This window comes from Lissotriton helveticus, chromosome 3_1, assembly GCF_964261635.1.
Source record: "Lissotriton helveticus chromosome 3_1, aLisHel1.1, whole genome shotgun sequence".
Lineage (NCBI taxonomy): Eukaryota > Metazoa > Chordata > Amphibia > Caudata > Salamandridae > Lissotriton > Lissotriton helveticus.
In genome coordinates this window covers 1,724,346,011-1,724,370,744 of record NC_136061.1, presented here as the reverse complement: position 1 = coordinate 1,724,370,744, position 24,734 = coordinate 1,724,346,011, and the positions used below count along the sequence as shown (strand labels likewise).

General features: G+C 41.6%; 1 protein-coding gene across 1 annotated transcript in view; it reads right to left on the bottom strand.

The window, feature by feature from the left end:
* The window catches only part of DNAJC8 (DnaJ heat shock protein family (Hsp40) member C8), a 222,262-nt gene extending 208,381 nt beyond the window's left edge, over window positions 1-13,881 (bottom strand). Inside the window, exon 1 of the mRNA XM_078682509.1 lies at window positions 13,761-13,881. Within this exon, the coding sequence (XP_078538635.1) occupies window positions 13,761-13,829 (69 nt within the window). The 5' untranslated portion in view covers window positions 13,830-13,881. The remainder of the gene's footprint in view (window positions 1-13,760) is intronic.
* Window positions 13,882-24,734: the final 10,853 nt, after the last annotated feature.

Here is a 24,734-nt window from a genome sequence, read left to right as displayed (position 1 = left end):
GACTAGTTTATCAAGTAAGACTCTCACTTCGGAAAGAAATATTTATGCTGCTTGTTGCCCCCCTCTCCTCCCCCTCTACATTATAGGGAGGATACTCGGTAAAAGGGAATAGAGAAACACTAACAGTAAATCCTCTAGAAACAGGAACTAGCACTGCTAATAAATGGTTTACACTGTTTACAGACGATGAACGGAGCACTATGTTCTGCATGATGAACACTATGTTCTGCAAGAGTGACACCTTGTGCTCCTCCTGCATTTTCCTACATATTCACCAGTGCCAGCAGTCTATACCGAGAGGGATTGGCAGATTGCCGAGTTTGAGAAGTTAAGTGGCTCTTCAACACAGTAAACTGTCATCACATTTGCTGTTCTTTATAAAAGACAAAACGGTAGTAAAGACACCTGGCAAAGAAAGTGGCTAACTGACAGCGAAGAAGTCTCACACACATTTTCATCCATTTACATTATAGCAGGGATCATTTAAGTTGCTGCCTAAGCAATCCGCATGTGAGACGCCTCAACTATGTCAATTATGTTGAACACAATGTTCCTTCTGTAGGAAAGTGGATTAATATGTGGTGTGGTTATGAGAGCTTACCATGCAATAATGTCACAATCTCTATCAGGTTCAGTTAGGTTTCTTTAACAAATCCTTTATCTCAGTCCCGATATCTGTGGCACAGAGCAGTCAGACTTAGTCAAAGGAAGAAATCGAATGCATGTAGTAGTACTAAAACAACAAAAATCCAACACAAATTTATAGAACTAGAGTGCATTTTTATCTTAAAAAAAAGACACTCAAATGACAAAAATCTATTGAGGGGAACCGGAGATATGATTTTTTTTTTAGCTAAGTACATTCATTTAAGTTCTGATAAAACTTTGTAATCTGAATTGCGGTACCTCAGCCAACGGCCAGCAGGATTACCAGTCCTCTCTTGGACTTGCTTTGGTTACAGCTATCTGTAGGTGTCTCTTTCTTGCAGGTGACCAAGGACCCCTTAGAGGAAGGCCACAGATCCCACTGACTTGCGGACAGCTCAGGCAGATTAGGACTCTGTCTTTCTGCGTCCAGCAGCGGGCAGATGATTCTGGGCAACTCGGCTCTCACAAGTAAAGACTTGCTCCAGATTTTGAGGCCCTGTAGCTGCAACAGGGAGTCAGCCAACTGACTCTTCTGGTCACTCCTTCCGTCCTGGCACATCTAGCAAATATTTCCTCTAGTGGGCACTGCAAGCTCAGTCTTCTCTATGTGGTCTACTGGTTCAGCAGGTGTCAGTCTTGGCTGCAGCATCACTTTGCTGGGCCCAGGGTGAAGCAGGGCAGTCCTTCAGTCTTCTTCCCTGACCAGTAATGATCTGAGGACTGAGGGTTTGAGGTACCACTTTTATGCTATCTTCTCTTTAATGGGATAGGAGGACTCCCTAGACAATGGGACAATAGTTATGATGAGGCTAACCTCCACACTTTATGTCACGTCCTGGGGGTTTCAATCTCCAATAATCCTAGGATATCCCTCTCTACCCTAAATCAAGATGAGAAGCCGTAGGCACCCCTGGGGTGTATAAAGCATAATGAGACACTTCTCCTGGAAAAGTGATTCTTCAACACATTTTCCCCCTCTGGAAGAGACGTTAGCCTGTCTGCCTACACAAAAGAGTGGCCAGGCAAAGGTGTGATCATCATTAGCCTTTATGGAGATGGGAAATCTGTGGCCATCGCCCAGGAATCATCCTGCTGGAGGAGGTCACACCTCTTCCCTTCAGCAATTCTCTTTGTTTTCTGTTCCTCTGAGCACATCACACTTCCTAGCAGGGGGCAGCATGTTCTTTCTGGTGACAATGGCTGCAGACAAACAGGAAACACTACTGTTGGTTTTGGCAACAAAGTGGTGACTTCCTAAAGGCACCTTTCTATTAACCCCTTCGACGCTCATGACGAGCTGGGCTCGTCATGGCGTAGCCTCCTCGCACGCTCATGACGAGCCCAGCTCGTCACGTAACATGCGCTTTCGCAAAACCCAGCGTACGGGCGGAATTCCGCCCGCACGCATGCGGTTAAAAGCTACCTTAAAATCCAATCACAGCAATGTGTCCGGTTTAATGTAAAAAATAATTTGATACCTTGGAGTAATATCCTTCGTTGTCCGAAACAGAAGTTAGCATTTGGTGCTTCGGCTAATGAAACTACAGGTTGCCAATGGGATCACGGGCTTGCTACAGTGAAAACTGAACGTTCGTGTTTTCACAGTCAGGACATGTTAAGCTCAAAAGTAACATACCCTTCTTTTTAATATTAACCCCTTGCATGCTTCGGACGGCCCCCGGCCAGCATGCGTCCCAGTGGGTGTGTGCGGAGGACGGCTGAGGGCCATCCGAATCCCGTCCACTATTTAAATCTCCCACACAGCACAAAAACGTGCGCAGACTGTAAGGGGTTAGGCACCTGCCTAGTGGGCTACCAAGGCTATCCCAAGGGGTAGCTTATTAATGACAAAAAGGAAAAAGTTTACCTGACAAGAGGGTTTATTTTGCCAGGTCCAGTTGGCAGCTACAAGACTAGACTGCAGTTGAAGGCCTAGAGTCATGTTTTCACCTTGTTACTGTACTGGTGGCTCAAGTAAACGCTGCAGTCCACTAGTGACATTTAACTTACTAGCAACGGGTACCTCTTGTACCATTTACCAAGGATGCCCAAGTAAGCTACAGGATCTAATCTGGTATTAGCCAATTGTACACGTACTTTGGGGGTCAGAACACATGCACTGAGCTTGGATAGAAAGGCCAAGTGCACTGCAGAGTCGAAAAATCAACACTCTCAGTCCAAACACTTGGGGTGTGATCATACAAAAACAGGTCCTATTCCTACATCTTCAAAGTACAGTTTGCATTTAGCATTTGTATAAAACACAGCTGTCACAGTCCCAATGGATGGCGCAGAAATAAACAATTTGGATGCAAGCCAGAGCTTCCAACTGGTGGTTGGGATGCAGTAAGATAAAATGGAGAAACTGCAGACATTTCTCATTAGTGTTTGTTCCTAACACAGACGAAGACAGTGTAACAATGACAGGTTTATGAACCTCAGAATCTCAGTTCAGGTACCCTGGTTTGCAAAACTTGAGGAATGACAAGATTTAAAGGCAATTTTTGCACTGCATTGCTTAGTTACGGTTATGGACAGTTCCGGTTCTCGGCGCAGCCCAGTGTTTTCCAAAGACCCCTATTCTGGCTACAATAACACCAAATTGCAAAACAGTAGGGTGTATTTAGGAGTCTGGTCCCCCATAGGCGCCATCAGAGGATATGTATCTAAAGAACAAACTTACATCTAGCGTACAAACAGACCATGCTTATTTTGTGGGAAGTAGGATTGTACAGCTTGCCTGAAGACCAAAGTCAGTCCAACAGAAACTAGAATGGTTGAAATAGGAGAGGGCAAGTCTTCCAGCAGTGGTCCCTGCTACAAACCCAGCACATGGTCTTTAAAATATTTTACAAAGAGTTGCACCACTTTTGAAACTAAACTGTTTCACCTCATGCTAGTTTTAACATGGGGGTTATTGTCACTTTCAGGGGCAAGGATTAATGTTATTGGTCCAAAAAATGCTTCTGTTTTAGGATTCCTTTTTCAAAAGAGGTTAAAACCCAAAAAGAGTCAGAACAGTTGGTGGAACCACATTGAGCTCATGCCCCATTACTAAACACACAGTACATTTAAAATTACAATGTGAGAAAGCACAATCATCAGACAATTGGTTGAGTTCAATATACCAAACACCTCAGTTTTGCATAATTTGGGGAATGTTCTAGTTGGTGCCCCATAATTCAATAATAGATTGGGCATTTAGGACCATCTTTTTTCAAGTCTAAAAGATACTATTTTGCTTGAGGAGTATTTTTAGGACGAACCTAGGTAGCGCATGCGCTGCTGAGAGGCATGCAGTAGTGGAGTATGGCTTTGAAGCACCACCCACTTTCCGCCCATATTTTTAATTGGTTTGTGTCATTGTCCTTTGTAAATGCTGGCTTCTGATTCCTAAATAGGCTTGTTAGTCCCTCCTTGGTACCGCCTTGTCTGGATTGGTTGCCTCACAGAACGACTAGCCCTTTTACTTCGGTTGTTACACAGTGAGTCTTTTTTAGTCTGTAAGCACTATTTTCTTTAAATAGTTTCTCGTAGTGCAAGCACAACATGCTTCCTGCATAATTCAGCTCGACATGCGCGCTTTCACTTCATAAACAGCCTGGGACAATTGTGGCCGCTTCTTTGAATATGTTTAAAAGAGTTTGAGCTATTGGCATTATCATTCACAATGCCAATAGCTTATTGCATTGCAAATGCTCGTCATTCAAGCACATGTTTATGTCCTTTAAAAGTACATCCGAGTTTTGCTCTCTTTTTAACCCCTTCCGTGCGGGGTAATTCCCCCGCTGTGCTGGAGGGCGGGAGGTGCGCGCAGCGCCCCCATGCCGAGCTCAGCTCGTCCTGAGGCACAGCGCTCGTGTGCTCAGGACGAGCTGAGCTAGTCATGAGCCCACCCGTTCCCGTGGAAAGCTCAGCACAACAGGGGAATTATCCCCGCATGCGAGCGTTCCACGGCTCATGACGAGCTGAGCTCGTCATGAGCACCGGAGCGCCGTGCCTCATGACAAGCTCAGCTCGTCATGAGCATTGATGGTGTTAAGAAAGGTGCTCGCAAAACACTGAAATAGCGATTCGTAACAGCATGAAAGAGAGTTCTCAAAAACAATAAGATTCCTGACTTAAGCAAGCGGTCTTCATCTTTTTAATTATTTTTTGACCATGCACATAGCTAAAATCTAATTAGCTGGCCAGAGGCCTTTTATTGCTGTAACTTCGGAATGACTAAGCACTCTCGCGCCAAGCGTCCTAGATGCGTGAAGTGCTCACTTCAAAGGACAGTGCACGCAAACAAATGCGAGCTAGCAAGGCGGCATGTAAATAAACAGTTACATGGTAATTAACTGCTGTTGTTCTTTGTTGTGCAGATTAGTGGCTGCCACCCCACAACTGCACTAATTTACATATTTACAAAGAGAAGAGGCTAATCCGGGGTATGAGTGAAAATGGTTGAGCACATGTAAAACGAAAAAAGACACATTTGAACTCCATGTGCCTTGATATAATTCTTTTTTTTATAATTCTTTATGAGGAACCTACATACATGCTCGCTGTGCTTTTCTATGGGCTGGACGGGGGGCTGCCGTAGTGCCTGTGGGCACAGCTTCTCCATTCATTCATTCTCCATTCATAGACCAATAAGTTATTTTTTCCATTCAGAGCCAGGGAAAAAAAACTTTATCAAAGTCAATAGGTCTCACCTACGAGACAGCTCTTGACTTTGTCAATGTTTTCAAACATCTTGTGCAGCATGATGGAAAGAAAAAATAAACAAGCATTTGCAATGCAATAGTTTCGCATTTGCGAGAGATTATGCTATTAGCATTGTAAATGACAATGCCTTAAATTTATGTTTTAAAAACCAAAACATAACATGCTTCATGAGTCACCCATTTTCTCTTTTAAAGTACCCACTGCTATCTACCCCTCTCTCTCCCACCTCTCACTTTCTCTCTCTTTTCCCATCCTCTCTAAAAAAAAAAAAAAGCTCTTTTACCTTTGTATATTTTTTCTTCCTTTTTTTGGGACTGACTCGTATGTATGTTATTTTAATATCATTCAATTTTTCATTTATTGCCACATGTTTTTGTAATGATGTTTTACTAGGTTTATCATTTTCAATAAATCTTTCTAAACTCAGAAAAAAACATAAATAAAAGGCATTGCATTTATGATGCCAATAGCTCAAACTCGTGTAAACGTGAGACCTATTGCATTGCAAACACATGTTCTGATTTTAATAAGGACGCAACAGAGATGCACTCCCCTGACAGATCATATGACTGTCAAATTGATCTGTCTCCTGTGGCTGAGGTCCATAATAGCAGAATTTATACAAAGATATAAAGCCAAAAAGAGGACTTATTTAGACCACTATCTAAAGAACTGGTTCATTCCTCACTATCTTTCATCCCAAAGACTAATGGAGAATTAAGCACATATACTGACTGCTGTGACTTAATATCATCGTTAAGAATTGCTACCCATTAGCACTAATTTCTTTTTTACTCACCCACATGCAATCTGAAGTGGTCTACAGCAAGCTCCACATGCTAGGAGCTCATCGCTTTGCTCATATTCAACAGGGTTATGAGCGGAAAAAAGCTTTCAGTATCAGTTAGTGTCCTCAAGCATTGATAAATACCTTTTGGATTATATAAGGATCCAGTAGCTTTTCAATTTTTTGAAAATTGTGTTAAGATAATTCCTTTACAGATTCATAAACATTTACATAAAAGATATTTAATCCAAGTCTTTGGACAGTTGTGCCAAATAAGTCTCAGAGGCTCTTTCCACTAGTATGGTCATATTGTAAGCTTCCAAACTGGAGGTACTAGCTTCGGAAGTTGTTTTTGTTTTGTTTCTTTAACAGTATAAAATGAAGAAGAGAAAAAAAATACAAGTGGCGATGGAATGGTTCATCTCAAAGTATACTTATGACATTCAGTGTATCTTGGTGTTCACTTTTACCATTGCTTCATTACTCAGTTTCCACCCTCACGGTGCTTCGATTACTAAGTTATTGCAAAAGGACATATTTTTGCTTAGACAAAGGAAGCCAAAAAAGTGTTTTAAACACTTAAATAGGTTTTTGCCTTGTGCTTAAGTGTTGGTTCACCCTGACACTGCTAAACTTTTTGTGTAGAGGATGATACTCTGGATGTTGCCCAAGGAGCAGTTTTCTCATAAAGACATTAAACTTGGAAAAAGTCTGCTGCCAAAATTATACGATTGCAGTGATAGACTTAGTGACAATCATAGCTGCATTTAAAGACAAGAGGCATTATCTGTTGGGAGCCAGACATCAAGTCCCAGTGTACACCAATGTCAGAAAGTTACAATGTCTTCGTGCTGCTCTGCTGAATGTTATTTTTTCTGACCAAGACGGTCATCACATTTCATTAGGGAGTTGTAAATTGCCCGCTGGACTCTTTACTAAGATACAGAACTCAACTCTAGAAAGCCTCCACAAATCACAATAATTAGTAGGAGGTCGGGATGGGTATTATACACACCATTTTTTATTCGGGTCAATATTTTGACTAGCTTTGGAAAACAAATAGGTCTATTAGTTATGTTTCACATAGAGCAGTGCACCCAAAAAAAGAGAAATGTAAGTCTCTTGATGTTTTCTTTTCAATTCTTCATTTGAAAAATCCAAGTGGTATTTCACTTCAAACAATAGGCTGCTGTTTGAAGTGAAATACCACTTGGATTTTTCAAATAAAGATTTGAAACGAAAACATCAAGAGACTTGCATTTCTCTTTTTTTCGGTGCACTGCTCTATGTGATAAATAACTTTGGAATCTGTAAACAGTGGCACCAAAGGGCAACGGGTGCTGAGAAGTGTACACGTTTTATGTCCATAATAGGATTTCAGTATATGCTTTGAGGTGCTTTGTTATAAGTTTGTTGCCTAGGTCTCTATAGTGTAATAAATATGTCGAGGCAGCTATTACAACTTCAAGACTTGCTGTATCTCCAAACCCAGAATTACAACATAGGTAATGTAGTGTTGTCAATGTAATCTTTGGCCGGTCAAGCAGGTATAGAAAAAAAAGAGAGACTTGGTCCCAAGATATTTCTTGTGGCCTGAGGCAGAAACACCAGTAATCAACTATGCAGCTGAATACAACGTATGCCCTTGAGCCAAAACAGACAGTGGAAGTAGCATCAAGGGATTGTATTACAAGTTTACCACCTGACCATGAAAAAAAAAAATAGGAATAGTTTACACAAAGCGGACTCATTTTTACCTTTAAGATAATGTGTCTTCGTCCACTAATTTTCGCCCGCTATCTAATGGACAAACAGAGAGAGTCACTCAAACCTTCAACCAATTTTTTACACAGCTATCTTAGTGAATATTCTGGCTTCTAGATAGGTTGTGTTGGCCCTCAGAGTTGCTTTTAACAAGCTTTCACGCATCTCCATCTGGATTCCTCATCAGTTTCTTTGCTCAAATGCCCTTGTGGGAGGTCACACATAGCATCCAACTGGAGATGAGGATGCAACAAGAAGTGACATGGCCATTGCAGGCATTCTACTAGCTGGGTTTATACTCATCACAGAGGTCAGTGTCATAAGACGAGGTTTGCATAGCACTGGAGTCTGGACTCTCAAAGGCAGAGCAGGAGTTTGCAAACATTTGTAAACAATGTGGATGACGCACATCTTTGAATGATTTTTCTTTTGCACTGAAAAAGTATTCAAAGACAGCTGCCACATGTGCACACCAGCCACCTTACCATAATTTTTCTTTTTAAAAGCAAGAGAAAAATTAAAAGATGGCCATCATGCAGGCACATGTATATGTAGCAGCCATATTTGAATATTTTTTCTTTTGCTTTAAGAAAAATCATTTCATGATGGACATCATGCCTCCTTGTGCAAATGTAGCAGTCAACTAAAAAAGGCCAATAGGTGTGACGTATAAGAAATATTATTGTCGCCACTGCTTGTTTTGGTGTTGATGACAAGAACTTTAGCAGGCAGGAATCCTATCAACCATCACCAACAGACTGTATACACAAAAGCTGGCCAACCCTTTGCCTCATATCATGGTCCAGACTCCTTATTACAGCAAACACCCAACATAGAACAACCATCAGATCCTAGGTACCACACAATTTTACACTTGACAAAAAGGGCTAGACTTGAGCCCCGGGGAAGGACACTATGCAAAATAAAATGTTGGGGACAGGGACCAAAGTTAAGACCCAATCTCTGTTGGGTAAGACTTGGCAGAAATAAGACACTCAAGCAAGCTCCGAAATAGTTACAAATCAAACATAAGAATCTTGAACAGCAGATCATAAACCACAACCAGGATCCTTACCTACTACCCCAGCAAAATACCTTTTACAAATGCCACAATATAGTCATCACACAAATACAACACCTGCATTAAGTCGTTCAAGTCCAAACGTGGGTGAGACAATTGATTTGAGAATGGCAGACTGCCACAAGACATGATACTTCTACTATGAAACACCACACAAAGACAAGCACTACCCGCTTGACAGTAACACGTTAGGTACGAAGGTCAGCACGTTCTATGAAACATATTTGTAAAGATATTCCACACCCTCCAATTCACCCATTTATTTCCATATGATTTAGACAGGAGTAAGAACCCCACTGTGGAAAAAAGCCCACTGGATGAATGATAACTACAGAGTCAAGTCTCTACAAGTGCCAACAACAGGTAATTGTTAAAGGTTTTCAGGAGCTCCCAGACGAAGGGTATGTTACCCGAAATGCATTGGAGCCATTTCCAGAATATATAACATGTAAATAAGAGAAATAAAGAACGCAACCTTTTGAAACCAATGTTGAACTACGATTAAAGTACATCAACAACCCACCATTTGAAAGCTCGTTTGTATGAGCACCTACGGTGTGCACAAAAGACAGGGATGCCACCAAGCTATATGGTGACACAGTGACTATTTATATTGTTAAATACTGCCATGTACATTGACCAGATATCTGAAAAAAATTATTTTAAACCACAAAACAAAAATGAAACCACTTTCAGCAAATATTAAATACTGTTAAGTACGAAGACCATAGATTATTTTTTTAAGTGGCTGAGTGGTGAAAAGATGCTTAATCCGATGACAGCATTTGTAATAAATCTGATTAATTTGTATTTCAAACGTATTTATTCAGTGTACATGAGTGACAAGTAAAATATGATGTCAACAACTCCAAGCGAACCTCCTACTAAACTATATAACCAACTCGAGAATAAAAGGAGAAAAAAACTACAACTCTTACAATAAATGGATTTAAAGTCAATTCACAACCGCCCATTCCGTTATCTGCATTCCATTTGCTTATAAGCGACCGGGCTTGTGCTCCTCATGGGCCACATTCCCTTGGCCCTATCAAATGTGGGTGTTCACCCACTTTACCCCCTCACAGCAATTTAAGGGAGGTTGACAGCAAGTACTTCCTTAAGGTACAAAACATATTAACCATCTGCGCCTCACCCTAACCAAGCCCAGACCATGGCTGTCAGGTTCATGATGCAAGAGGGCCTCATTAGACTCAGGCTGGAGTATCACTGACATGGAGGATAAATGGGATCTGTGACGTGCACCCAAGCAAGACAAACAGGCAAAGCTTTTCAGATGTCCTGTTAACTGAGGTCATGTTGTGCTGCTGCGCGTCTAGCATCTCAATCAAATAAAGCACTGTGCTCATCATAAGTCATCAATGTCTGTATTAATTCTACCTCCTCTGCAACCATTCTTGAGCCTCTTCTGCTGAATGTTCTCCAGTGTCACTTTCTGGTTACCTAATCTGTTCCATTGCAGCACTGAGAAATAGGCTCACAGCCATAAGGACTAGTTAATTCAGTCCTTCTGTTGGATTGATGGCTTCCCAACCCAAAGACTACCTATTATGCGTCCTTGTGCCAATTGGTGGTGCCCACTGTGAACCTCACAGAGCATGCCTCCACCTGAGCTTGGCTAGTTTTGCCCCAATCTTCAATTTTTTAGGTTTATTGCTGGAGTCTATCAAACGAAGTGTGTCTACATTTTAACAGCTGACAAGCACCTAAGCAAAATTGACATGATCTACATTTGTTCCTGATGCAGTGCGCCTTATTATCTGGTGGTTTTCTGTCCAGCTCCCTAAGATACTCTGCACTACCACCAAAACCATGCAGCTAAGATTAAAGATCACTGCATGAACACCCAGTTTAACAAAAGTATATTATTCCTTAGTAGATAGTGGTCCAGTTTGCACCGGAGGATCCATTATATGTGCTGTACCTGTGCCACATTCACATAGTTTTACTGTTTGTGTTTTTTCTTTAAGCTCATCTCAATAAGAGAACAGCAAATAAGCCCATAACAGAGGCAGTAGTTATGGGGTTAAACTGCCATAAAACAGTCTTCACACTGGGCATGTAGGTGGGATATTGATTTACCATAAGTAAGAGACTTAAGAAAATGTGTTAGTTTAAAACAATGTTTTAAAAGAGGAAATTGCACCAAGATAACGCTTTTAAAGAGGAAACTGCACTTAATGTGACAGCAAATAGTCACTTTACATTGGTAATCATCCTTAGCCATTTTTGTAGTAGATTTGCACCATTCTCAGAGCACACCCTTCATGGATATCACATCATGCCTTGAAAAATCCACTCGCAATGCTGAGTGAGATTTTATCAGGTTGAGCTATTTTTAGCATTTACTTGACTGTGCTGGCGAGTTACTTTAAACTGGAGGGAACAGTTCTGTTCATTCAGAACGTGTATCAGCAATAAAGACACCTTTACATCTTTTTTGTCTTGACACATTTTCTGTCTATTTAAAGACAGACGTCAAAAGTCAGTTTGTCTTTTTACTAATTTTTGCTTATCTGTTGATGGGAGATGTTTTTTAATGTTATCTTTCATTATAGTCAGTGATTTTTGTCAAGTGAATTATCTGACAATTGTGAAACAAAGGGCTGTAAAATATCAGTTTTCTTCTAACACATCATTTAAACAGCTTGTAAATGAATAGTACAATTTTTTCAAAATATATCAGGAATTATCAAATAACTTTTTTGTAATCCAGAAGTGTGATGCAAACAAAGTTGATGACAATGCGGTTAATTAATTGAGGCAAGGCAGCAGTCATGTGTATCCTATATTTGGCTAGATTTGTATTCTATATGGAGCAAAAATTTAGTTTATTAAATTAAACAAGAGTTTTCTGTACAGCAGACATGTTGAACTCGTGTATGTGAAGGTGCTCTCATAAGTGATAAAGAAGAAAATGGTGTGTCAGTGAATTAAAATACTTACCCAGGATCACACAATTTGAAAGCAGTTTATGGGTCAAGGGCATTATAATTGGGTAGAGTGGATTATTCAAGTCACTAGACCTGTAGGTCCAGTAAAAATTTTAGGATGTTTCCAGGCCTGCACATACACCACAACCACCTCCAAAACCACACTTGAGATATTACCTTCAAAGCACTACCCCACTACTACTTAGATTGCCTACCCTAAATCCCTTTGTATCATCATTCATTTCCTCCACATGTAGTACTGCAACATTCTCTCTGAAATGCAGCTTGAACACCTTTCCTTTATTTATATAACCACCACCACGTATATATATTACGAAACGGGTAGCCGTGTAATATTAGCCTATATTTCCATCTAGGGGTTCTACTGACATTTACAAAATCAGGAGACCGAAAGCCAAGTTTTTTTTTATAAATACCACCTGACAAAACCATACTACATATTACTTGATCAATTTAAATTAAAAAAGGATTACATGAGCAACTGACTTTAGCACTTTTAAGAAAGATCTGAAGCATTAAAGAATGACCTGTTTAGTACTCATGGTTTGTCTAAGGCTGCAGATATGTGTCAACGCTTTGAGAAACAAATGTTTCCTTGGAGAAAATGTGCTAATATTTAAAATGTGTTATATGCAAAAATCCCAATAATCAAAATTTAAAAACGCAAGAGCATTATAAGGAAATTAAAAACACGCATTGTGAAATGTGTTCTCTTTTGTAGTACATTGACACTATAGAGTAGATTTAAAAAGTCATGTATAAAGAGAAAAAACTTTTTACTGACAGGGTTCTGCGTTTACAATCTTTATTTTCAAACAATGAGGAGAATTCGCTGGCAAACGCGTGCATCAAGAATAGACTCTCACGAGTGAGTTTGTTAGCAGGAGTGCTGATAATGAAGAGTGGCACTATCATTATGAAAGCGTTTTTTTTTTCTTTAACCCAACACTGAAAAAAAGTCGAAATGCTGCTTTTGCCTTTTCTATTTCCTTACTGGATCTAAATATCCTGCAAATTAATTCAGCATTGTGAAATACGGGAAATCATTCAGTTTGCGAAATAAGAACTTTGCCATAAAAACATCCCTCTCCTCTTCTGATAAACGAACCACGTACTTCTGAGTGCACAATAGTTACAGCAATGTGATCTGGCTCCCTTTAACAAATCTTCAAGAAACCACTGAAAACGGGCGTGCCTTGGATTCATCCTACTCTATAGTATGTATTCCATCATTGTCTTATACGTCATTTTGCTCTGAGTGGCATAGTTACCACTGAAATTTATGATATCGTCACACCCTTCTCCCCCCAGGTAAATGTCTGTAATTTTGGAAATGCATGTAACATTTGGCAATAAACCGTATTGGGTAGATGTCAGTCAATCACGCCCAATTCAAATGAACTGAAAGTCAACTTGTTATGTCACTATACATGTTGGGGGCATGCTAATGAGGAGGAAAGCAAAACAATAAGTCCGAAGACGCACAGTGCCGTCAAGAAGCCAACACTGACTCGCAGAAGCCATCAAACAATAAGTCAACGCGTGCGCACTCTCTCCCCCAGAATGTATCTCTAATAAGCATTTCCACTATCATGCCTTTCTTCCAATAGTTGAGCCTATAGTCTACTAGATCTGCTATTTGGAGTTGAGCTAGAGCTGTCCTCAGACCCCAGGGTGATGGGTCATATCATCCCCGTCACTCCCACTTCCCCGCACAACGCCGATCCCGACGGGTGTTCACAGTTACGCTTTTGCAAGTTCCTTTCCCCACACCGACACAAACAAGCCGGCTAACCTCGTTATAATAAGTTAGGAACGCATCTTCCGAGGCGCCAGAAGGGCCGCCAGCTCCGAGAGCCGCCATCTTCGCCGCAGATACTGCGTCCACGTGATGTACGTATCTAATGACGCACGCACGCAAAATGACGTAGGCGGAAGTAACATTGAGAACACTATGACACAAAGCTCTTCCACCATGCTACTGACTTGTGAAAACGTAGTAAGCATGCACGTTGAGACCTTGAGATATTTTATTCATTTATTTATGCGTTTTTATATAGTGCGTAGTGCACCCAAAAGTGTCAGGGCGCTTTACAGTCGAACCAGTTACATTACATAAGGACTTCAGAGTACATGAATTACATATTCGCTACAAAACAGATATGCGTCCAAACATAGAAAGAAAACGTAACAAAGGTGTGTACAAGAGATGTGCAATTTAATCTGCATATATAGATTCTGCCAATTATGGCTTGAAGTGAACACAAAGGATATAGAAATATTATAATGATATTATATAATCAATGGAAACTGTTTTTGCAGAGTATTCTACTTTGAAGTAGGCAACCTGGGATATGGAACAGAGGCAGCTCTGCCAAGTGTCACACATCCGGTGTGACACTAACGCATTTTAAGGTACATTACCGCATTACCGCATGTGAAAGGATTGTCACGCAAATCAGCTGAGTGATTACCAGTATTTGAAGATTTTACTGTCAAGCCTGAGTAAAACTGAGTGTCTGTGGCAGCGCGCTGCCTGTTGCTTATGCACGCTGCTCCAGCAGGCTTGTGTTCAGCTAAGCTAAGGCTGCAGGCAGCTTTAGTTCAGTCGGCTCGGCTCTTACTGGCAGGCTGATGTCATCACGGTGGGACGTCACTAAGCGCGCGCAGTTTATTTAGGGCGCTCGATGCAGCTGGATAGTTTGCGGGCGGCGCAGCATGTCATCATCTTTATAGGTAGAGCTGCTTATAACTACGGCACCGGTCCGCTGGCTTGCATCGGCTCGGGCACCATGTGCTAGAAGCTATAATTGCAATTACCGCCCTCCCTTGAATCGTGCATTACTGTAGCCGACGGACTAGTCAGTGACACCGGGTCCGCCTGGACAGACTGAAGGTGGAGGGCCCTTCCTCTGTCAGGTAAGATAAACATTTTTATTGCCTTATGTTCGACCGGTCGTGGTCAGTGGGAGAGAGAGCCTGTGTGCGCTATGATGAGATGCTGGCTGAGCCCCCACCCACACGTGCAGCTCTTCTGCTGTATCTCGGTTCTCTCTCCTCGGTGGAGCTTTGGGAGCGGCCGCGGGACTCTGAAGCGACTAGAAAGGTTTTTTTATTGCTTGGTAAAGGTCCGGAGGCCCCCCACCCTCTCATTGGGCCTCCTTGTTTGTTCAGAGCGACTCTCTTCCTCACAAGTAGAGGAAAAGATATAAGAAGCAGCAAATGAAGGCCACCGCTGATCTTTCACTTATTCAGAAACAATCAGTCCGCCCGGGTCATGGCAGCTAGCACAGGACAGCAATCCCCACTCCCTTAGCGAACCAATATTTATTAGAGCTTATTATTAAATTGAATAAAAGGGTGCCATGTTTATTTAGGAAGTCAAATTAAATGCCACGGATTACTTTCGATTTATTAGGGCATTTTAAACTGCAGAGAACTTTAACCATTTAAACTAATAAAACAGACAGTGCAAACATACTTGAAAGCTTACCCAGTTATATGTGTGAAGTGTGGCTCATCTCAATCAGGTACCTACCCACACACCTACTTGCAAATGCTCTCCATTCTAGACTTATTCTGAGTTTGCCTGTGCCCCTTTCACTCACACAGTAGGTCTCTGCTTTGTTTTTCAGTTGCGTTACAGCTCAGGTCACTGGTGGCTGTTGAGTGAGACTGTGAGTCACTCAGCTGATTATAATGACATTTTAAACCACTTCCAAGCTGCTTTATGTAATTTCTGCAATTTTAGCTAGGGTCTGATCAATGGAAGTCATTTATATTTCTTACGTTTTGCAGCAGTTAACTTAGTTTCTCGTTCCTCAAATGTGTGCATTTTCTGATATTATTGTTTCCCTCCTCTTCATTGCTTAATTTTGCTCACGAGACAGTGTCACTCATAGTCATTCAAATGTCACTCATAATTACTCTAAAATTATTAAAATGTCACACACAGCAATCTGAAACCTTGGCAGCTATGCAGAGGAAGCAGCCCACAGGTGAAGGCTGTTATCCCTTGGAAATGCAATCCTCCATTTGCTTTAGTATAGGTTCTGAGAAGCCCATCAAAGATGCATTTACCAAATGCCATGCTTGGGGCCTGACTACCTCATTAATTCACAATGCCATTGAGTCATTGCGCCATCACAAACTGCAAAGCCTAGCTACCTCCATGGGCCTTGGTGTCTTCAGCCTCTTCAAAGCGCAGTGAAATCTTCATCGGCTGCTGAGCCAGGATCTCGCTTGTGGCCAAAGCTTTTTTTGTAATTAGCAGATATCTTAACATTTGCTATTAATGTGAAAGATTTTAAACTATCTACAAAAGGCAGGGCCTTCCATTATTTTTCAAGGACTAAAATATAAAAAGTTTTTTTTACTTAAATCTATTTATGACATTAATTACCAGTTGCAGACAATCGGTGGCAGTTTGGGGGAGATCAAGCAAACTCAGGGTGACGCTAAAGGCTGCGTCATGCTGAGAGGTAAATCGTCACGTATTCATGAGCGGGTAATTAGAGGGCACCATCACATGTAATGCTAGGAGGAGAGAATTTTTTTTTTTTACCTTAAATATATGGCAGCCATGTGGCACAGCAGCTACTTCCTGTTTTGCTGCAAATTATACTGCTTTGTCTGTCAGCAAATAAACAAAAAGTGAGATGAATTGAGTCATGAAACAGCTTCTTTTAGCCGAACTATCATATCCAGCAATTACATGTACAGAAACTCCTGCCTCACTTCATGGGTTCATGTGTACTCCTGCCTCATGCATAGCTTCACATTTACTCCTGCATTAGTGCAGTGCATGGCTTCATATGTACTCACGCCGCAGTTCATAGCTTCATATTTGTTCCTGCCTCACTGCATGGGTTCACGTGTACTCCTGCCTTAGTGCATAGCTTCACATGTACTTCTGCATTGGTGCAGTGCATAGCTTCACATGAACTTCTACCTCAGTGCAGTGCATGGCTTCATGTGTACTCTAGCCTTAGTTCATAGCGTCACATGTACTCCTGTCTCACTGCATGGCTATATGTGCACTCCGGCCTCAGTGCCCAGCTTCACATGTACTCCTACTTCAGTACATGGTTTCACGTGTACTCCTGCCTCACTGCATGGCTTCACTTGTACTCCTTCCTCAGTGGATGGCTGCCTAAGAGCATGGTTTCACATATACTTCTGCTCCTCTGCTTAATTTCACATGTACTCTTGGCATGGTACATCGTTTAAAATGTACTCCTGTCTCGATGCGTTGCTTCATAGGTACTCGTGTCTCAGTGCTTATCTTCAGCAGAGCTAAACATATGCTCCTGCCTCAGTGCATGTCTTTATGTGTATTCCTACCTTACCGCTTGTCTTCATATGTACTCCTGATTCAGTGCACAGCTTTAAGTGTACTCCTGCCTCAGTGTATGGCCTCATGCGTACTACTATCCATGTGCATGACTTCGTGTTCAGCCCTGCCTCAGTGCATAGCTTTATTTGTAGTCCTGACTATTTTTAACATGCCTGTTCCTCGTACTCAACGAGACATTCGTGCATTTCTTGGCATAACCTCTTATTATCGCCAGTGGATACCTAATTTTTCTCTTCTCACTAAACCATTGTTATATTTGATTACGAAAGAGGTGCATGAACCTTTACCTTGGACGGATGAGTGTCAGAAAGCATTTGACTCTTTGAAAACTGCTCTTTGTTCTGCACCTGTCTTAGGAACTCCTGACTACCGAAAACCTTTTGTACTTTACGTGCACGAGGTGGACGGTTGTTCGCTTTCAGTGTTAACGCAAGGATTTGGTGGTAAGCAAAGACCTTGTGCTTATTTTTCGACAGTATTGGACCACGTCGCTAGAGCACTTCCTAGCTGTCTGAGGGCTACGGCTGCAGTGGCGGTGGCCATTAGGCAGTCGGAAGGACTCGTGCTAAATTTTGACCTCACAGTGATGGTACCGCACGCTGTGGACACACTCTTGAATAAAACGAAGACACAGCATCTTACTAGTGCACGTCTTACCTGATACGAATTGACTTTGTTTGCCCCTCATATTACTATAAAAAGGTGTGCCACTCTGAACCCAGCCACCTTACTACCCCTCCCTTCGGATGAACCAAATAATGACATACATGACTGTATATTTCGGACAGAAGAAGAAACGAAGGGACGGGTGGACCTCACAGACACGCCCCTATCTGACCCAAAAGGGGAGTTATATGTGGATGGCTCGTGTTTTAAATTACCAGATGGCACGACGACAGCTGCATATGCAATCACCACTTTGCGTACTGTAGTTGAAATGTCTCGAGTTCCCTATCATTCTGCACAGGCAGCTGAGCTAATAGCCCTGTTACGAGCATGTGAGCTAAGTGAGGGACTGGAGATAAACATTTATACTGATAGCCAGTATGCCTTTGGCATGGCCTATAGTTTTGGGAAGCTGTGGGCGGAAAGGGGATTCTTTACTTCCCATGGCCAACGAATACAACATGGCCCTTTGATATTAAGGTTGTTAACTGCATTGACCTTGCCCCGGAAGGTAGCAATTGTTAAATGTAGTGCCCATAAAACCATAGTGGATACTGTGGGAGAAGGAAATGCTTTCGCTGACCAAATTGCAAAGGACACTGCTAAATCTAAAATGTCCCCGATGTATGTAAATTCATCTAGGTGGGTGGAGGAGTCTGATATGTTTGATAATACCATGGAGAGTGTCCGAGAGATGCAGAAGGAAGCTACCCCTGCTGAATTGGCCCGATGGGAGAATGAAGTAGGGAGGTTGGACGATAACGATTGCTGGGTTGATTTAAGTGAGAAGCAGCGATGGATGCTTCCCAATGCTTTTGTTAATGCGGTAGTAACCATGGCCCATGGGACTGCACATATAGGAGCAAAGGGAATTTGTCATTTATTGGACCCAGTTTGGAATAATCCCAATATTTCTAAAATCGCCACCCATCTGGTTCAACAATGTATGATTTGTTTATGATACAATCCTCTTTACCTTTTGAGGTGCTCCAAATGGATTATATCCAACTGGAGAGAGTGAATAACCTGAAGTACGTCTTGGTGGTGGTTTGTGCGTTCAGTAAATGGGTAGAAGCTTACCCTACCAAGGAAAATACTGCACTAGCAACTGCTAAAGCTCTAATCAAGGAATATTTCCCAAGATACGGGGTCCCTCGGGTCATATGGTCGGACAACGGGACCCATTTTAATGCTGATCTTATCAGGCATATCTGTAATGGATTACACATAAAACAGAAATTTCATGCTGCGCGACATCCTCAGTCTGCCGGGTTGGTTGAAAAATATAATGGGATTTTGAAGTTAAAGATGGCTAAAATTCAGGAGAGTACCGGGTTGCGGTGGCCGGACACATTGCCTTTGGCTCTGATGTCTTTACGCATGACCCCCCATTCCCGTTCAGGTCTGTCCCCGTGTGAGGTTATTTTTGGACGACCAGCTAATGTATGGGGCGTTCCTCGTCCGAGAAGTTTTAGAGAAATAGATTACCCAATGATGACAGATTATTTGTATGCATTGACTAAAGACCTTCATTCTATCCACCAACAGGTATCTGATGTATTGCAGCCCCTGCCGGAGGCTTCGGAACATTGTTTGGAGCCTGGTCAATGGGTAATGGTGAAGAATTATCAGCAAAAATCGAGCCTTGAGCCTAGGTGGACCGAACCGGTGCAAGTTTTATTGGCCACCCGCACAGCAGTGAAGGTGGCTGGACGGTAGCATTGGATCGATGTTGCTCATGTTAAAAAGGTACCTCTTCCTCTTCCTTTCGATCGTCTGAATCTAGAAGGAATATTGACCCAGGAAAGTGAAAGAGTTCCTTGTGTGGTTCCTTTTTCCGACGCCCAGGAAACTGAAGGGCAAGAAAGGGGAGCCGAGGGCGCGAGAGAGGTCACGTCACCAAGGGCGGAATTAGCCTCTGAATCTGTTGCCCCAATGGTTGAACGAAAAGTTAATGGAAAATTTGGCACCTTGGATGCTTCCTCATCTGTTTTATTTAATGATCAAGAATTGCCAGGTCAGGCTCGATACAACCTGCGGCCCAGAAACCGACACGGTACCCCCAATAATTGTAGGAGATAGGGAAAGACTTTAGTAATAGGGGCTTGCTAGAGAATCTTGGGGGTACTGAGTGAGACACTGGACTGAACCCTTTGAGAGCTGGAACTTTGTGTTGCTCTATTCAGAAAGAAAGATTGAGAAGCAGAGAAAAGGGGCCTAGGTTGTAGTTGCAGAAAGTAACCGACGAGAAGATTTTTTTTCTTTTGATGAACGATAGGAGCCTGCCTGTGAGGCTCTAGATGGACACAGGAAAGAAGCACCCTCTGGCAGGACAGACTGCACTTGTTTAGAATAGTTTGGACTTTAGTTAGAATGTACCCTTTTGGTCGATTTATTCCTGAGGAGGAGCGTCCCCTTGCTCCTCGATATATGCCCATTTATGTACCTAAGTTTTCATCATGGACAACCCGAGTGAAGGTTGCCTTCGTGATAACTGTTGCAATGTTGTTTATCATAATAATGAGTGTGTATTTATATTTAGAATTTCATCACCCCCTGCATACCGTGATAGGGACTCCTACCCCGCCAATAGAGCATCATTTCTTTACGTTAGCTCCTCATAAGGAAAGACATCGTCAGACATATGTTAAGAATGTATTTGTGGAAATGCTGCATCAGACTCACAGTGCTACCAATACGACAAATTGTTGGGTTTGCGATCTGTTACCCTCCGTAATGCATCGACACAATCTCTTTATCTCATTACCATTATCCTATTTAGGAAGTTGTGAAGCCTGGTTCAAATTGCTGAGTATGATGTATTTGCATTACACGGTGGATACCTCTCGATATACAGAGAGGGATTATGAGATGATTTTGACGTATATAGAAGTACGCCAAGGTTTTGACCCACAGGGGAATAATGGGGAGGGGTCCCTGGACCCCAAGGCTTGCATGAATATGTATACTGAATATGAGAATGTCACATGGTTGAAAACTGAGATATTGGATGTTGTTGAATTTAATTTCACCCAGTATTTCCAACACTTCCAGGATCGAAATGTTACTGATGATAAGCCAATCCCGGTGCCCATATGAAACAGTACCTCTGCATTTTGTGTCTAAGGAACAGGACATAACCCTGTAGGAGACAGCCGGTGCAATTACACCTATCGATTACGTACCTTTAGTAGTCCGCCATTAATAACACCCCCAAATGTTTATTTTGTTTGTGGAGAGAACACATGTACTTGGCTTCCCCGGGGGAGGATGGGTCGTTGTTATTTATCCTTCCTGTATCCAACTGTGTATATAGCTCCCTGAAATTATCATAAGGATCATCAGTTACATTGACAAGGGTAATTAATAAAACGCGATAGAAGAGAATTGGACATGTCTGAAGTAGATCAAACTGATACTCCGGAGCAGCATTTCGTTGATATAGTAAAGGGAGTGTTTCCTATCTGGGGACCCATAATAACCAGTAAGGAGGTGAGACGATTATCCAGAGTAGTTGAAAGAATCATCAATACCACTGCCCGGATATTGACCAATTTGACTGTAGAGCTTCAAGCTTCGAGACTCGTCTCTCTTCAGAATCGAATGGTGTTTGACGTCATTTTAGCAGATTGAGGAGGAGCTTGTCGGTTCATCGGTAGCTCCTGTTGTGTATATATCCCTGACTCCGCCCCCTCTGTCCATTTAGCCATTCATAAATTACACCGGTTAGCAGCAGAAATACATGCTGATACAGGAAGTTGGTCCCTCTCCGGCTGTTTTTGGGGCCTACTGTCAGCCTGGGGATGGAAGATCTTAATGGTACTAGTAGGTATAGTGGGTGTCCTTTTCACTTGTTGCTTATGTATACTTTGTGGGCCTGCCTGTTGTTCCTATTGCGCCAGAAGAGTATCCTCTGCTCTTGTACCGTCACCCTCGATGAAGGAAAAATCACAGGAAATTCGAGATTTGATGCAGATAGATGAGGGTATCTTTGAGGATTAATTTAGCTACATCATGATAAAAGGGGGGTTCTGTGGTACAGAATTCCATTTCCTGTTATTGCTAGTATGATAATTGTTAGCCTGATGTAGCTGCATACACGTTTATTCCTTGTTATGTACCATTTAATGTTAATAACGGAAAGTAGCCTTTGTTTCTTCTCATACGTTAAGTTGCACAGTAGTTAGAGAAACCACACTAAAGCCATTTTACATTTGTCGAATCGGGCCTGCGTAGTGATCACGTGTTGTTTTCCTGTTACCGAGCAAGTCCCAATTAGTTGAGTTAGAAGACAGCTGAATTTGTGATGTTTTCTCTTCCCCAAGGCCCAAGGTTGCATTTGGTTTTAGAGGTGATGAGCACATTCTTGACGGCGCCGGGCTGTTACTCCCATGTACCAAGACGAAAGGGAGAGCCATATATTGTCCTTCCTTGAGATCCTGTACCTATTGGTAGGCTGCCAAATATGGTTATTTCATGTAATGTAACTATGGTATAAATGACTTGTCTCATGTGTAAATCGTCATTCTTCTCGGCGCACTGTCTTGGTGTGGACGGGGAGGCTCCTCTGCGCAGAGTCTTTTTGTTAATAAACGATTGCCTTTTCTTCACTGCCAACTTACTGGTTATTTGGTAATAGTTATCGGGCTATTGGTAAGTGTGGTCCTTCTAAATATTTTTCAAGTACTACACACTAGTCATAAGATGGGGGACTGATAAAGCGCATATAGCATTCTACATGTAGTGGTGCATAATACTCATAGTTTAACGCACCAATGTATATTTTCAGTATTATTCTGTATTGTGTTAAACTGCATGTATTCCTCACGTTGTCAAAGAAGGATAATGTGCACATTATATATCATATATATGTAATGCACATGTAATAGCATATATAATTTTATATGCACCTGTGTATGAAGATATTATATTCACATTAATGTAATTATGTGTTTTAAGTTGTCTGTGGTCTAAAGCCCCGAAACTGCAAGTTGTTTACAAGTTAGTTTTACTCTCAGCTATTGAAGAAATAATTAAATGTATTTTTGCATGTGCAGAGACGGTGTGCTTCCCTCTCATTGCAGGTATAAAGAATAACATCATTATTTTCAACTAGGGAGATACTTGAAATGTCTTTGAACAAGCCTGAGAAGCGATGGGGAGTATACCTTCTGTGCCTGGCCTTTCTACACTCCAAGGTCATATGAAGCAAGATGATTTAAAGAAGTCATGGAAAAACACTGAACCTTTGGAAACTTTGGGGAAATGAAACAAAATTGTCACGTGATACTCACAGGAGGGGGCTAAATTATCCTCTTTTGTATTATGTGCAGGGACAGAAACAGCAGACTTCTAGATTTTGGAGGAGAGAGAGCATCTTAAAACGAGCTCTATAGCTTTAAGCTATTTGACCCATTTTAACGTGAGTACTTCTTAGGAAGTCTACACGTGCTGACACCTTCGAAAGCTGAGACAGGGGAGCCGGCTAGAAACATCACTAATGAGAGTAGTGTAGGGAGAGATATTTCATGCTTTCTTTCCTGATGAAAATGGATTTTGACTCTGCCTCTATCTTGGGTTGCATGCTGATCTTGGAGTTCATCATTTTGTGTCTCTTTTGCCGAATTAATTATATGCGCAGATTTGGCTCTGTACTGATTTTCCTGTACCTATATTCATTGATATTAAGGTGTGTTTATATAAAATTATTTTTGGCCTTATAATAAAAATCCATAATTGGAATTCAGAGTTTGTGATCCTTAAAGCATTATGAAATTGTAAGTTTAATTTGACATGTTGTGTTTCCCCTCGACAATTTTAGTAGGCAATTAAAAGACCATCCAAGCCGAACTTGAATAATAAGACAAGGCTTAAGTTTGGCTCTATCAATAGCATAGCATTATGATATTGACAATATTTTAATAAACCAGAGTACCGGTTAACATGCCTGTGTCAGGAATGTTCACTGTATTGTCTTTTTGGTCATTATGCTCTTGCTGTTTTAACGCTGAAGGCTAGCTCCATGCATTGGAGCCCTTGGTTCTCGTTCAGCCGCAACAATGCCACCTCTATCTTTCTATCCCCACTAAGGCAGGTCTCGCTGGTGATGGCGCTGGGTTTTGCAAAAAAAACCTGCTCGGATTAATAACTCCATAATACGTACTAACAGTAAGTAGAGATAGAAAAGCTAACGTACACCCGACATAAAAACAGGGGAAATTGCTTTGCGCATGCATGTACTAATATAAAATAACACACAAAAGAGTTAAACAGTAATAATATTTGTGGTTTGAAAGAAACTAGAAATGCTGCATGACTAGGCCGTATGTGCATCAGTAATTTGCATGTTTCATCCTGCTTTGGAATAATAAGTAATGCCGCTTTTGCACAAAGCTTATGCTCGGTAACATTGCTGGGGAATAGTGCACAGTGGGTGGTAAACAGTGAAGGTTTCATTATCATATTAATAGATGTTCATTTTCATCTACTTTAGTGTGCTGGATGAAACAGCCACCTTCCTGAAGTTGGCTAAAGTGGGAGAGGGTGCTGCGAAGAGTGAAACCGAACTCTCAGATTCAAAACAGACGCCCTGGGCACCACAGATGACATGCAAAAGTTGAAGGCCAGAGTGTCGAACAACTTCCAAGTGAAGTGCCCAGTCATGGGACCGGAGATTCATTCTGCGGTTGATGTTAAAAATAATAAATAGAGAATGTTTAAAAATGTATCATATGTAATAAATTGAGA